At 42.8% G+C, this 13,560-nt stretch overlaps 1 protein-coding gene across 1 annotated transcript in view; it reads right to left on the reverse strand.

The window, feature by feature from the left end:
• Positions 1 to 5,845: 5,845 nt before the first annotated feature.
• Positions 5,846 to 13,560, reverse strand: part of FAT4 (FAT atypical cadherin 4) — a 148,142-nt gene continuing 140,427 nt past the window's right edge. The window contains exons 16-17 of the mRNA XM_019710865.3: positions 11,112 to 11,373; positions 5,846 to 8,862 (exon numbers count right to left, since the gene is read on the reverse strand). Coding sequence (XP_019566424.3) covers positions 6,998 to 8,862; positions 11,112 to 11,373 — 2,127 coding nt within the window. The 3' untranslated portion in view covers positions 5,846 to 6,997. The remainder of the gene's footprint in view (positions 8,863 to 11,111; positions 11,374 to 13,560) is intronic.

The following is a 13,560-nucleotide window of genomic DNA, read 5'->3' on the forward strand; positions in this document are numbered from 1 at the left end:
TTAGCTCAGAGCAGCAGCTTTCAAATACTAGGGATGCTAACTGAATCTTCCATAATTAGACAACACAGCTAGTAAATTGCCTGAAGTGTCCTTTAAAACTCACCAAACCTATTATTTGTTCCTTTGAAAATGCAATAGATTACCAATGCTTAGGAAGTCACTGATTATATGATTATCCAGGTTTCTGCATGTGGATGGAGCACACAGGATGACAAATAGAATGTTCTTTGGAAATATGGAAGCAATTCCCTGAAAACAGAGATGTGCAAATTTTGAGGTAGTTCAGAAGAGTGTAGTCACCAAAAATTGCAAGCTCCTCAAAGGCAAGATTCTCCCTATGGTTCTCCCATGGCTGGGCTCACAGTGCTGAGCAAATGATTAAAAAGTTGTTAACTTCTAGGGAACAGTTATGCTTTTAATTTGGTGTCCAACAGATATCTATTTAAAAGTGTCCATTACACGCAGAGTAGCCAGGAATTGTTCTTTAATTTGGGTAGACAGCTGTCTACACAGTATAGATAATTCACTTTGCCACTTGAAAGTCCATTGAACACTGCTTGGACCCATTCTGTCCTTAATCTGAAGCTGCATAAACTAAGACAATGTCAAAGTCACTTTTTTTATCTATCTTATCATACAGACAGTTCAAACCTTCCTCTTTCAGGGATTACTATGTTATGCTCATTGTAAAGCAGCTTAACAACAAGAAAATGCTGGTTTTCATTTGCCCTCCAGACCCACGTATGGGTGTATGCAGTACGTGCTATCATAAGCTTTTTGCATGGGTTAGAAGTAATATTTTTAAGACATGAATGGTTTCCTGTTAAATAGTAGATGACTGCCAACTCGAGTTTCTTGATCACAGTTCTGCCAAAGTGGAAGAGGGCAACCCTCGTTGCATTTTCTGTTTATCCGAAGCCATTTCCCAAATGTGTGTTTCCCGGAAATCCCATCTCCTCATTGGACTGACTGCCTGACTAGCATTACCCCAGGTGCCCCACAGGACAGCTTTCTCTTTCCTCAGACCAAGCTGTTTTGGAGTAGGTTGTGTATGCTCAGTTGTCTGAACTGTGCTGTTTTTCTAAAGAAACATTTCTCTAGAATGTTTCACTTTTTGACTTCAAAGTCAAGTACCAGTAACTGTTTTCGGCAGTATTCTGGCCCCAGAGAGTGCACACAGAAGAGGAAAAAAGATTCCTTGAGAGAGCTGACTGCTCTGGCCAACATGGAATCTTATTTTGATCAGCAGCTGTACCACAGACAACGTGGTTTTAATTTGCAATGGGGAACTCAGTGACATTGCCAAAGCCCCTTGTACACTCTGGGTTATTTTATTTGGGCTAGAATGGTACACAGATTAAGACCCCAACTTTCTTCCAGAAAACCATAATGACTGCACTTTGTACTTTGCAACCTGGTTTGGGAGTTTGGCAAATTGATTCACAAACTAATGAAATTGGAAGTATCCAAATGAGTCACCCGGAAATTATCTGCCTTTATGCTATGTGTTTTAAACACTCTGTAGGTCTTGCCATTTTAATTGTGTGTCTTCAGATATGGAGACTCTCTCACAAAGGTTTATAGTATTTCTACTTTGAATATACCCCAGGTTATATGAGGATTTGATGAGTCTGTCATTCATTCCGTATATTCCTTTAACAAGTTCAAAGAGTCCTTGGGTTACCTGTATGATGTCAATTACACATTTGTCAGCATTGCCTATGTGAATCTTAACGTAATTATGGGTCTGACATATGCACATTGTACAATACATAAAAAAATACTTCCTCTGAGATTTTTCATGGTAAATGCCAAACGTATGTCTTAATATCTAAATCTTAGTTCACCACATTCAACTTGGCTCTCTGCTGAAATTCGAACATACTTTGACAAAGGTTTATTCGCGATGCAAAGATGGAGGTTAACTATGCTCATTATGAACAAACCAACAATAAGTCATTAAAATATTTCTGGACAAGACTTAGTTGCCTTGAATTCATGCATAGATTTACCATTGTGTCTTAGATATCTGGTTTGCCATTACACCCTCCTACCAATTTAAACCTCTCATTCCATTTGAAAATTTTTCTTTTCAAATGACCCACTTCATTTAAAAAAAGAAAAGTCAATTTTTTAAATAAAAATTCCCTTAGCCTTCTAATCAGTAGATACCTTGTACTTTGGATATAGAAATGCCTCAGCACTAAGGAAATAGACTGCCTCACGAGATCATGTATCTTAACATGCTTTCTGGTAATATGCCTCCAGGTGTGGCGTGCTCGCGGAGGATGGCATGACCCAGGCAACGTTAGCCAGACATCCATCTCAATTACACGCGTATGTCCTTTTGTCTTCTGGATCTCAGACATTAGTTCAGAGTGAGTGCAGGTCCACTTTCTCAGGGTTTACTTTGCATAGGGAGATGCTCTTGTTTTGCAAGAAGGTGCACATAACGATACACTTCAACAATGATACTCTTGCTGGGCCTGTGCTGATTTATCCTTCTTGCTTTTTCTCCTCACACTCGTTCATCCCCAGGGTTTTTGTGGCGCAGTATTTGCTGATGTACTGACAGTGACCTGGCTTACTGACTGTCTTGCTGTTCCTCTAACATGAGTGTTCTCCCTCTCCATGTGTCCCCATACCACTGCCGCGGCCTGCAAGTGTCACCTGTGTGTCTGACTTGCTCTCCTGCCTCATTCAGCGATCTGCTCTAAAGTCACCTACCCGGAAAGGTCTTCCCTGATTAACCCATCTAAAATAGCATACACACGTGCAAACCATCATATAACCCTCAGCCTGCTTCAGTTGTCTTGCTAGCACTTGTCTCCACTAGATATGAGTATTAAGGAACACACATACCGTGTTTCCCCAAAAATAAGACCTAACCGGAAAATAAGCCCTAGCATGATTTTTTTCAGGATGACATCCCCTGAACATAAGCCCTAATGCGTCTTTTGGAGCAAAAACTAATATAAGACCTGGTCTTATTTTGGGGGAAAACAATGGTAATTATTACTGTCTTCATGTATTGTCTCCTCTACTAGAACGTAAGTTTCATGGAGGAAGGTACTTTGTTTTCTTCACTGTTTTATCTCATGATCTAGGAAATGCCTGGCATGTAAAGGGTGCTAATTATTGTTTGGGATTAAATGGATTTTCCCTGGACACTGAACTTCTTTACATCTCTGTTGTAAAGAACAATAACTTTCTCTATTGAAGGATATCGTACCTCTTAGTCTTTAGTTAAGGATGCATTTGTTTGCAACGATATGATAGATGTATAGTTTACGTTAGGATTGACTCACTGGTATTTACTTGTATGCACTAAAACTTATTAGAATCACATGCCTTTCCCCTCATTAACAATACATGAAAATACTGGATTACTTTATAACACTAGCCTATAACTCTTGGACTGACAAACCATTAAAACTACTAGCTAGCTCAGTAGTGGTAACCATATAAATTATTGTGTGGCATTTCACTCAAATTATCTTTAAGAAATATGCATTAACCATAACCTTTAATATTTCATTTCATACTAAAAGCTCTAATAAATGTATGCTAAGATACAGCCCATTTCTAGGCTTATTTTCTTCCTAGGGAGATGGAATTTTAGTCATCTAGAAATGTTAGTCCTTTTAAATTGGATCTATGACATAAAAGGGAAAAAGAAAAGACCATTGCTAAATTTCTGATCCAAAATTTAAAAAATTATTTTCACCTTTTCCTGATTAAGAAGGCATTTTCGTGAAAATAGTGATTTGTTCTTAGATGGAGTGTCTGGAAGCAGTTAAGTCCCATGGTGACATATTTTATTGTCCCTTATAAATAAAATACGTATAAAGGACATAACTTTCAATAGTTTGTCAGTTATTTTTCTCATCAACGTTAGTGTTGGTCAACATTTTGATAGCAACATGTGAGTGAGAAAGAAGTGCTCCAGGCCCTTCTGATGGCTTCATTTTCTTAAGATGATTTTGTTTGATCTAAGTAAGCTGTCAATAAAATCAGCTAATTTAGAAAATTCCAGAAGCCATCTTGAAGCAGCAGCAATGTGCTTCTTAAGAACTGAGTGGTCCGAGTCCTGTGGCATGTTGCCAGTCTGAGCCCTCACCTCTGAGGCCGGGGAACCCTTATGACAACATGGCCATAAGCTGCGTTCGGTGTTCACTGAAAGAAAGGAATGTTTTCATCACTACAAAGATGCAGGAAGAGCCCCAAACAGTGACTGTATTCCAGGCAATCCAACCAACCCTTACAGGGGCTGGATCAAAATTCTGAGGTGGTGGTTTTACGTGCGGACATGCAGCTCACGATTAACCGTTTATTTGAGGGGATTGTTACCCGGTCATTTGTCTGTAATTGCCCACAACCATAGTACATGCTGCAGCAGTTCACGATTTCCGTAAATTAAGTACTAATCTCCACTTTACCTGCGACTTCGTTTCACATATTTCTGATTCGTTTTGCTATAAGCATTGTTCTTGCTTCAATGAAAAAAAAATTCCAATAAAAACCAAAGAGTAGAAATCGTCCTATAAAAATCCTTTCTTAGTCCTAAACTGGGATCAATTAAGCAAGGAACTCGTAATGCTCTATCTCACAAAGAATTCTTAGAAAATTAGAATACAGCATCTTGGCATCAGATTCTTTCCCCTTAACCCCTAACTGCAATCATGTTTATCATTTTACTTTTAGCTCTGTTCTCAATTATACAGTTTGCATCCTTGAAGACACTGAGATGCTTCAGAGTTTCTAGAGAAAAAAAAAGTTTTCTGTTTTGAGTTATGTGAAACAATCAGCAGGTTCCCCTACTTGGCTCACAAATTCGTAACACGAAAATGCATGGGGAAATACGAAAACATGTTGGCTCATCACAGGTGACGAAATTACATTAGTGTCTTACACTCAGTCTCTAAACCACACTATAGGAATGTTATAATTTAGAGTAAACCAACATTTTATTTCCTATTCGGAAACAGAAAATAATCACAAAGTTATGAAATGGCAAAATAATTCTGGCCTGTATCTCAACCTATTGGTATTAATTTAAAAATATTTTACTTACTATGCTATTTACTAGACTCTTTTACATATTGTTAAAATTGCTATTCAATCTGGGCAGTCAGTGGTTCAGTCAGAGCCTAATAGTCTCAGCAACTGTTAGGTATGGGGCAGATATCACCAAAAGTTCTGAGAGTGTTAGGTAATTTGCAGAAGTCCTGGGATTTAGATGGAACTGTTATTACACAAATGGATGTTGTTCTGCGCTAGGTTCTACTCTCGAATTGTTTTCCCCTTGGGTGACTACCTGAAAGTAGAACTTCGTCTTGGTGAAGATAACACGTGAAATTTGTTTAGAATTTATGCAGCAGTGTGATCAGGGATTCGGTATGTGTAGCAGAGCTTCCATTGCCATGCTTCCTACACCATTGGACTTCGAAAGTTTTGGAGAAAATGAGAGCCAGACGTTTTTCCCTAATTAGCTATAATTCATTGCTGTTCCTATAATGGTAAGCCTGATTCAAAGCTGGCTTTCAGTGCACATACTCTCCTGGGACTGCTAAGCCAGCTTCATAACAAAGTCAATCCCCTAAGACCCAGCCTAGTTGAGACTCGTTATGCGCCAGGGAAGTCCAGGGACTCTGACAGGCAGGCATGCACTGAGCCACTGCAGCAAATCTGTCTGGCAATGATCTGTAATTATATTTTCTAAAAGAAATCATGTTGTTGTTGATGGTTCAACTTGCCATACCCTGTTGATAAGTAGCGACTATTCACAACTGGGCATGAAGATAACAGAGAAAGATGAAAAATTAATACTACATTGTGAATGCAGTGTATTTTAAATAAATATTTTAATTCTATTGTTGGCATTTACAAGTAGAAAGCATACAGTATGTTACAAATATCAAAATGTGAAAAATATGTTACATAAGTAACAAATGTAAAAAACGTATTTTCTTACCTTCCCTGAAAGTAAGAAAACTATTCAGCATAGGAAAATATCAGTATCAAAAACACAGTTTAGGTGTAAAAAAAAGTTTTTACACAGTATTAAAAAAACGATCTACAAAATGCCAGAAAGTAAGAAGTGTTGAAATTTGACTTTATATAAATTATAAAAACTGGGTACATGGGGGTAAATGTTAAATGGTTGAAAAATAAGTCCAATCATAGTCTTTGCTTAGGTCAATTCTTTAAAATTTTAAAAGCATAGAACATTTTTCAATAAATAACTTTTTAAAAGTGTCTCTGAGAAGCTCTGCTGAGAGCATCAGTCCACAGTAGGAAGGTGGCAGTGTTTTGGGAACAACATGCAATCATTTTGTTTGTAGTGGACGCCTGATGAAAGTCAGAAGATCGTCATTGTTCACCAAAAAAAAAAAAAAAAAAAAAAAAAAAAAAAGATTCAGAAGTTTTAACACAATTTGTGAGAAAGTTCTAAAGTGCTGAACAAAATGACTTAATTTTAGTACCCACTGTCACATAAAACTTATTCAACTAGCCAGACACTTCCAAGCAACACTGAATATGGAATCTACAATTCTGAGAAGTGTTAATAGTCTTTCCTTCAAGGATAGGAGGGCTCCTTTCTACACTTTACAAGGCTCTTGCAAAACAGAATAAGAATACAATGGCAACAATACACAGACCGCACTGTGAAAGCACAAGTTCATTTCTGCAATGGCAACAGTATTAATTTTAAAAAACACAAATCGAACATTGGTAAATAAGAAAAAAACTTTCCAAAGGCTGCATGCCACATAACTAAGTTACACAATACCAGGCATGCCAGAAAATGAATTCAACCAAGCATATTTAAATTAAAGAGTCGTTTTCGAGTCCGTTTCAGCAGCATTGTGGTTATTATTTTTAGAACTTTCCCGCCAACACCAGTCCCTACTGGCCGGTTTTGCAAATGTGACCCAGCCAAAGGCGGTTTGAGTGTTCCTTGTTTTTAGATTCTTCTCAGGCCACTACATAGCATTTACACATACTGTTCTGCTTCCCCATCTTTGGGGACTGGCTGAGTTGTCCCACTTTTGCCTTCTTCGTTTGCTGCTGCTTTTTCTGGGAGAGATGCCAAATCTTTAAAAACATCTACATAATGGCCAAAGCCAGGCCCCCAGTTCAAAAGGTTGTCCCAGTTGAAATTCCCTGCTTGCTGCCCAAGCTTCAGGGGCAGCGTGCTGTCCGCGGCGCCGGGGGCGGCTGCCTGGGCGCCCCCCGGGCCGCCCTCCGCCCTGCGGCCGTGGTACCTCCGCGGCTTCAGTCTGGCCCCGTAATTGTCTTCGTCGTCCGCATCCGACTCGTTGACCTGCGACAACTTGGGCATCCGGGACGTGTACACCATCGGCTTCTCCCGGTCGTACTCCATTTCCGAGCACGTGAACGACTCGTGCGAGTCGCTGTCGGAGGACGACTCCGGCGCCGGGATGCCGTCGGCCGGGTTCCGCGTCCGGGACAAGGGCCGCCTGCAGTCGTCCTCGGACGAGGACCGGCCGTGGTCCGCGCTGCAGATGCTGGGGTTGCGCGGCCGGGGCGTGTTGAGCCGCTCCACCTCCTCGATGGACAGGCCCACGGGCGGGGCCGACTCCAGCGCCACGGGCCCGCCCGGCTGCTTGAGGCGGCTGCCCGGCCGGGAGCCGTGCGCGGCCAGCGCCTGCGGGCTCTTGCTGCGCCGGCCCAGCCGCGCCGCGTAGCCGAACAGGCCGGGCGGGCCGGGGTCGCCGTGCGCGTCGGCCGCGCCGCCGTCCCGCAGCGGCAGGTGCAGCTCCCGGGCCGGGCTGTGCCTGTAGAAGGTGGCGGCCTTGGAGAAGGGCGCCGGGCTGTGCCGGGACAGCGCGCTGGGGGTCGGGCAGGCCGAGTGGCCGAGCGAGCCGCTCCGCAGCGCCTGGCTGTACGCGGGCTGGTAGGTCAGGCTGCTGGCCCCCAGGGGCATGGGCGACGGCCTGGCGAAGCCCAGCGGGCTGTGGCGCTGGATGGAGAACTTGGGCGTGTGGCTGCGGAACTGCTTGTAGTGCTGGATGATGTCGGCGTCCGAGGGCGCGATGCTGCTGGCGTTGTCGATGTCGTAGTGCTCGATCTCCTGCTCCGGGGACGCCAGCGGCGCGCTGGGCACCGTCTCCGAGCCGTGCGGAAGGTCGGTCTCGTCGTAGATGAGGTAGGGGTTCTCCCTCTCGATGATGTCTGGCTTGGGGTTGCCTTCGGGCTGCTTCCTCACAGTCATGTCGTCCCCGTACGGGGGGATGTTGTCCGGGTCGTCGAAAGCCACATTCTCACTTCCCTTTTTCTTCTTCTCCTTGGGTTTCTTCTCCTCCTGGGGACCTTTGGTCTTCTTGCCCCTGCACTGGTTGCACAGAATCAGGCTCAGGACCAGGAGGGCCAGGACTGTGGCACAGCTGCCCACGATGGCGGGCACAGCCCACAGAGGCAGGGAGATCTCCTCCGGGCCCTGGCTCAGGACGCACACGTGCCCGCCGGGGCTGCCAGCCTTGCACACCCTCCCCTGAGGACAGAGGACTCCCAGGCAGGCCACCGCGGTCTCACAGGTGCTCCCCGTGTGCGAGTCGGGGCAGCTACAGGTGAAGCCGGAGTGCAGGCCCGGCTCGCAGCTGCCCCCGTTCTGGCAGGGGTGCGAGGCACAGTCCCCCGGGGGGACGCACTTGTAGGCGTGCCACTGGTTAATGCACAGCAAGTCGCCCCAGCAGGGGTTGCTGGCGCAGATGTTCGGCCCACGACAGCCAATCTTCACTGAGGGGTCCGTCTTGGAGATGGAGGCCAAGCTGTGCTTCCCGCTGAAAGGCAGACTCTCCCCACCGTACAGCACTGACGCGATGCAGCCGTCAAAGCCTGCGGAACAGAAGCAGCAGCAAGGCGTTTTACTTACTTAATTTCTATGTGTTTTAATATTTAATCTGTATACCAAGAATTGCATACATACGAGAAATAAGATTTATTTTAAAATACTTAGAGAACAAAAACTAGGCCAATGACGTCAATCATTAGATCATATATTCCCAAGGAGTTGAACGTAAGTTCTTGAGGAGCAAAAGGAAAATCTCGGCCATGACAGTGGTTTGTGGGCCCCCCAAGGGGCAGACATGGCGTACAGCTGTGGCATTAATATTCCATGATGTGGGGACAGCAGGGGTGAGGGGAAAAGGTCTAAAATGGCTCCATAGAGGTCGATATATTTTTTTAAGTTGAGAAACACTTTGCAGGACGTGAGGGTGCTGACACTGCGATGCTTCTGTCCCAGAGCCCAAGAATCTATGTTGACACTAACAACAAGGCATGATTTGCATTGGCTTGTGTCCCTAAAGCATCCCAATGAATTCTTGTCCATTGCTAAAGTAAGCTCAGTCTATAACGACTTATAACCTGGACTTTAACTTTGGGCCTCGACTCCGTTACTCACCCATACATTTTTCCATTTTTCTCCTAGTTGATGCATTGTTCCAGCCTAGCGACCTTTCCATCCCTGATGCACTTTTGCCGTGAGCTTGACACCTCCTGTTTTTGCTCCTACTCTCCTGGTTTTCTTTGTGATGTAGGCTCCTTTCTTTGTCTTTCTCCTCTAAACAACCATTGACTGCGAGGTACAAAAGAGAAGGCCCTAGGCTTTCTTTTCACTGTGCACCCTCACAGTTAGGTTACCATCCACGCCCAGTGCTTCAGTTGCCTGCTCGACAGTGGTAACTCCTAAGACGTAGTATTTCCAGCTACAGTACATTCCTGATTCTGGCCCCTCTATGCAAAGGTCTGACTCAAAGGTGCTCCACACCCAAAATGGCCCACACTAAAACTTGCTGTTTCCCGGAGACATGCTTCTTTTTGCACTGTTCTGCAGGTGCCTTTCTCAGTGGCACTAGCCTTCTTCTAGTTATAGAGTTGGAAACCTCCGTGACTATTGCCACAATCACCAACACTGTGGTTGATTTCAATTTTAAAACACCTCTTCCCTGCCCACTTCTTGGTAATTCCTCTGCCACCACACTAGTCAAAGCTCACACAACACTCGGCCTCCCTCCATCACGGCAAAGTCTTCCCAGCTGATTGGCACAAGTCCGCTCCCACCCTCCTCCAGTGCCATCTCCATGCTGGCGCCGGGAAGGTCCAGTGTTTGTCTAATCTGGACACTCCTATGACTAAATTTTTCTAGTAGCTTTCTGTTGTTCTAAGAATAAGACCAAAACTACAGCATGGTCAGAAGGCTCTGCTTCATTCCCCAACCTCAGCCTTTACTCGTGACATCAGCCCCCAATGTGCTGAGATCTGTGACCTTGACATAATCTACATTTTCTTTTTTCAGTTCCTATTAATATAAAGTAACCTTTCATACTCTCCCATCCTTATCGTCACAGTTCAGATTTAAGTACAAATGTCAATTTTCCAGGAAAGTTTCCCTTTCTCCTTTTTTGGGCAATCTCTTAGAATTCTATATTCTTCCTTCAGACCATGTAGCATAGCTTAAAATAATATATTAACTTGTATAACGATGTGATTTATGTCTGCCTCCCTTGCTGGCCATGTGTCCCATTAGCCCACCATTGACCCCCAGAGCCCAGCACAGCTCAGTGATAGCTGCTGTGTGAAGGAACGCGTGATGAGTGATGAATACAGGCATGAATAAATGCTTGGTGGACTAGGAAAGCATGAAAGCACCGTGGTGTGAATTATGAACTAGGTAGACAAACGCAAGTCTGAAGTCTAAAGTAAGTGACGGCTGGTAATTTATTCTACACTTTCTAAAGATACTTATGCTAGTCTAGAATATTCATAATAGATACCGTGTTTCCCCGAAAATAAGACCTAGCCAGACAATCAGCTCTAATGCATCTTTTGGAGCAAAAATTAATATAAGACCTGGTTTTATTTTACTATAATATAAGACCTAGTCTTACATAATATAAGACCGGTCTTATTTTACTATAATATAAGACCGGTCTTATATTAACCTTTGCTCCAAAAGATACATTAGAGCTGATTGTCCGGCTAGATCTTATTTTCAGGGAAACACAGTATTATCAGGGGCCCAACTATATTTAGAGGAACAATTTTACCTTTGCTTTGTGACTCTACTCAACACCAGCATTTACCTGTCTGAGTATCTCGATGAGCTTGATTGGGTGGAATTCCCCCAAGGGATACAGTGAGCACATCAAGGCCACCGAAGTCCTGAGTTGGGTGGGTGACATCCCTGGTGTACATCCTGTCGACGGACAACATAGTGGCCGTTCTATTTTTCCCAATTAGGAAAGTATGCCAGTGACCATCTGCAACATACACTTCTGGGATGTTTCTCTCCACTTTCCCAGCGATTCCTGCATCCGATGTAAAATGTACTTTGCCATTCTTGATCTATTAAACATATTAAAATAAAGTACAATTAAACTATACTATGCTTGAATAAAAATTAAAAATATATAAATAAAGCCTTAAAATACTGACCAATTTAAAGTAACTAGAACAGCTGAAGACACTGGCTGTATTCGAATATACTCATCTCTCTGCCTCTATGATTTTCGGTAACATATACCTTACCTTCATACATAATGGTTTCAGTGGTCTCCAAGGTGTGATACCCAACTTTTCAAGATATATAGAATTATTTTTGAGAATTATTTTTGAAAACACAGTTGAGACAATAATCGAGTGAATACCCATTTAAAGATAAGTAAATTAAAACTTTTTTTTTTGTGATTGACTTTCATTTAATGGCAATAGCAAGTATAAAAAAAAATTGTTCAGTTTAACAAATGGCCCATAGTGATCAAAAATGTTAAAACTACTTCCAAAAAGAAAAATCCATGGCTAGCTGAAAATGAAGCGTACTTAGAAAAATAAAGACAAACATAAATTGTTTTACTTCTCATCCATTACACACTGGAATTTTAGAAAAACATCTTGCCTATTATTTATATCATTTGTTGAGATAAAAACTGATGAATAAAGGGTCAGATCGTAATAATGAGGTGTCTGGACAAGTCCTCACTTTGGCTCGCTCTCCCCACTTATCTAAGGATATTTGGTTCCTGTTCCTTCTCCCAGCAGGACACTGGGTAACAGGGGGCTCCTGCTCGAGTTTCCAGCCACCACGCTTCCAGTATTCTGAGTAGACACTTAGAAAAGCAAATCACTTCTGAGGCGGGAGGAACATGTGGTGCAGGGAGCATAATCCATCGAACTACCAGACAGAGCTGGTGCCTCAGCAGGCGGATGAAGTGACACTGCATCTCAAATGACAGGAATGAAGGGGTGGATCATTTTATTTTGTCACTCAGATCAAACGCTGTATCTACATGCAATGATCACATCTGGCAGAACTAAAAATCAGTTCACTTTTACTGTGGAAAATATGCCTAACGCATTTACATATGTTATTCATATTGTAATATTTTACTAAAGCAGCCTCTCTAGATAATAATGTATTTCAGTACCAAACTCAGAGAGAGAGAGAAAAAAAGAAAGCTGTAGCTAAATGACAATAACATTCCATCAAATGGGCCACATCGCATGACACACAGTACAAACAGCAACTCTTCTTTGACTGAAGCCAGGGTCTTTTCTAGAAAGAAGCCTTGGGAAGGGACTTCTCCCAGCTCTGTGTTTCTCTCCTACTTGATCACAGCACGTCACCCTTTCACTCGCACAATTCTGATGAGGGTCTTTAGAAAATACCTTAGAGTGGATTGATAAGAATATAACTCCTACTATATCATTCCCCGTGGTTTCCTTTTCCCCAATAACACTCTACCGAACTCCTGAATTCTTCATGTCAAAACATCATGCTAATGTTTGCTTTGCTTTATTTATTAATTCATTTATTTTTTTAAATCTATAGAGCTCTGAATCCGTCAACCCACCTGTGTACAATACACCTAGCCTCACTTAAGAACAAAACTAACCAAAACTCTGTGCACCCAAACAACACAACAGATTCAAAGCAGAAAGGAAGTCCATCATGTGTGATACAGACTCCAAACACGGAGCTACATGGTGTGCCATGGAAGGGAGATTTGTGGAACACTTTACAGTGTCAACACACTTACACACAAGTAGACTTTCCTTTTGCTTTTCTCTCTGAAATTCTCTCCTTAATTTCTTTTTTATATGAACAGACCTTATCCAGTCTATATATCCTCATCTCTCATCATTGTTGCTACCCACTGCTGACCTTTCTCCTTGAACCATATGGAATCCCGTTTACCCAATCTTTTTTTTTCCCACAAAGTGTGTGTGTGTGTGTGTGTGTGTGTGTGTGTGTGTGTGTGTGAGATAGAGAGAGCGAGAGAGAGACAGAGAGATAGAGACAGAGAGAGACACTGATTTAGAGTATGCAAAAAAAAAAATAAAATAAGAAAAAAACTGTCAGAAAGTGAGCCAAAAGGAAAGAAGCAAACCAGGGGCCTTGGTCCCTGATAAGCTAACTGATAAGAAACAGTCCATGTGAACCAGCTTCCTAGCCTGTATAAGCAGGTCGTATTCCTGTCATCCAGATAACTTGCCTGCTTACAACAGCCACTCGCTTCCTGTCTATTTAGTTCT

Source organism: Rhinolophus sinicus, chromosome 15, assembly GCF_057876585.1.
Source record: "Rhinolophus sinicus isolate RSI-liver-muscle chromosome 15, RSI-T2T, whole genome shotgun sequence".
NCBI lineage: Eukaryota > Metazoa > Chordata > Mammalia > Chiroptera > Rhinolophidae > Rhinolophus > Rhinolophus sinicus.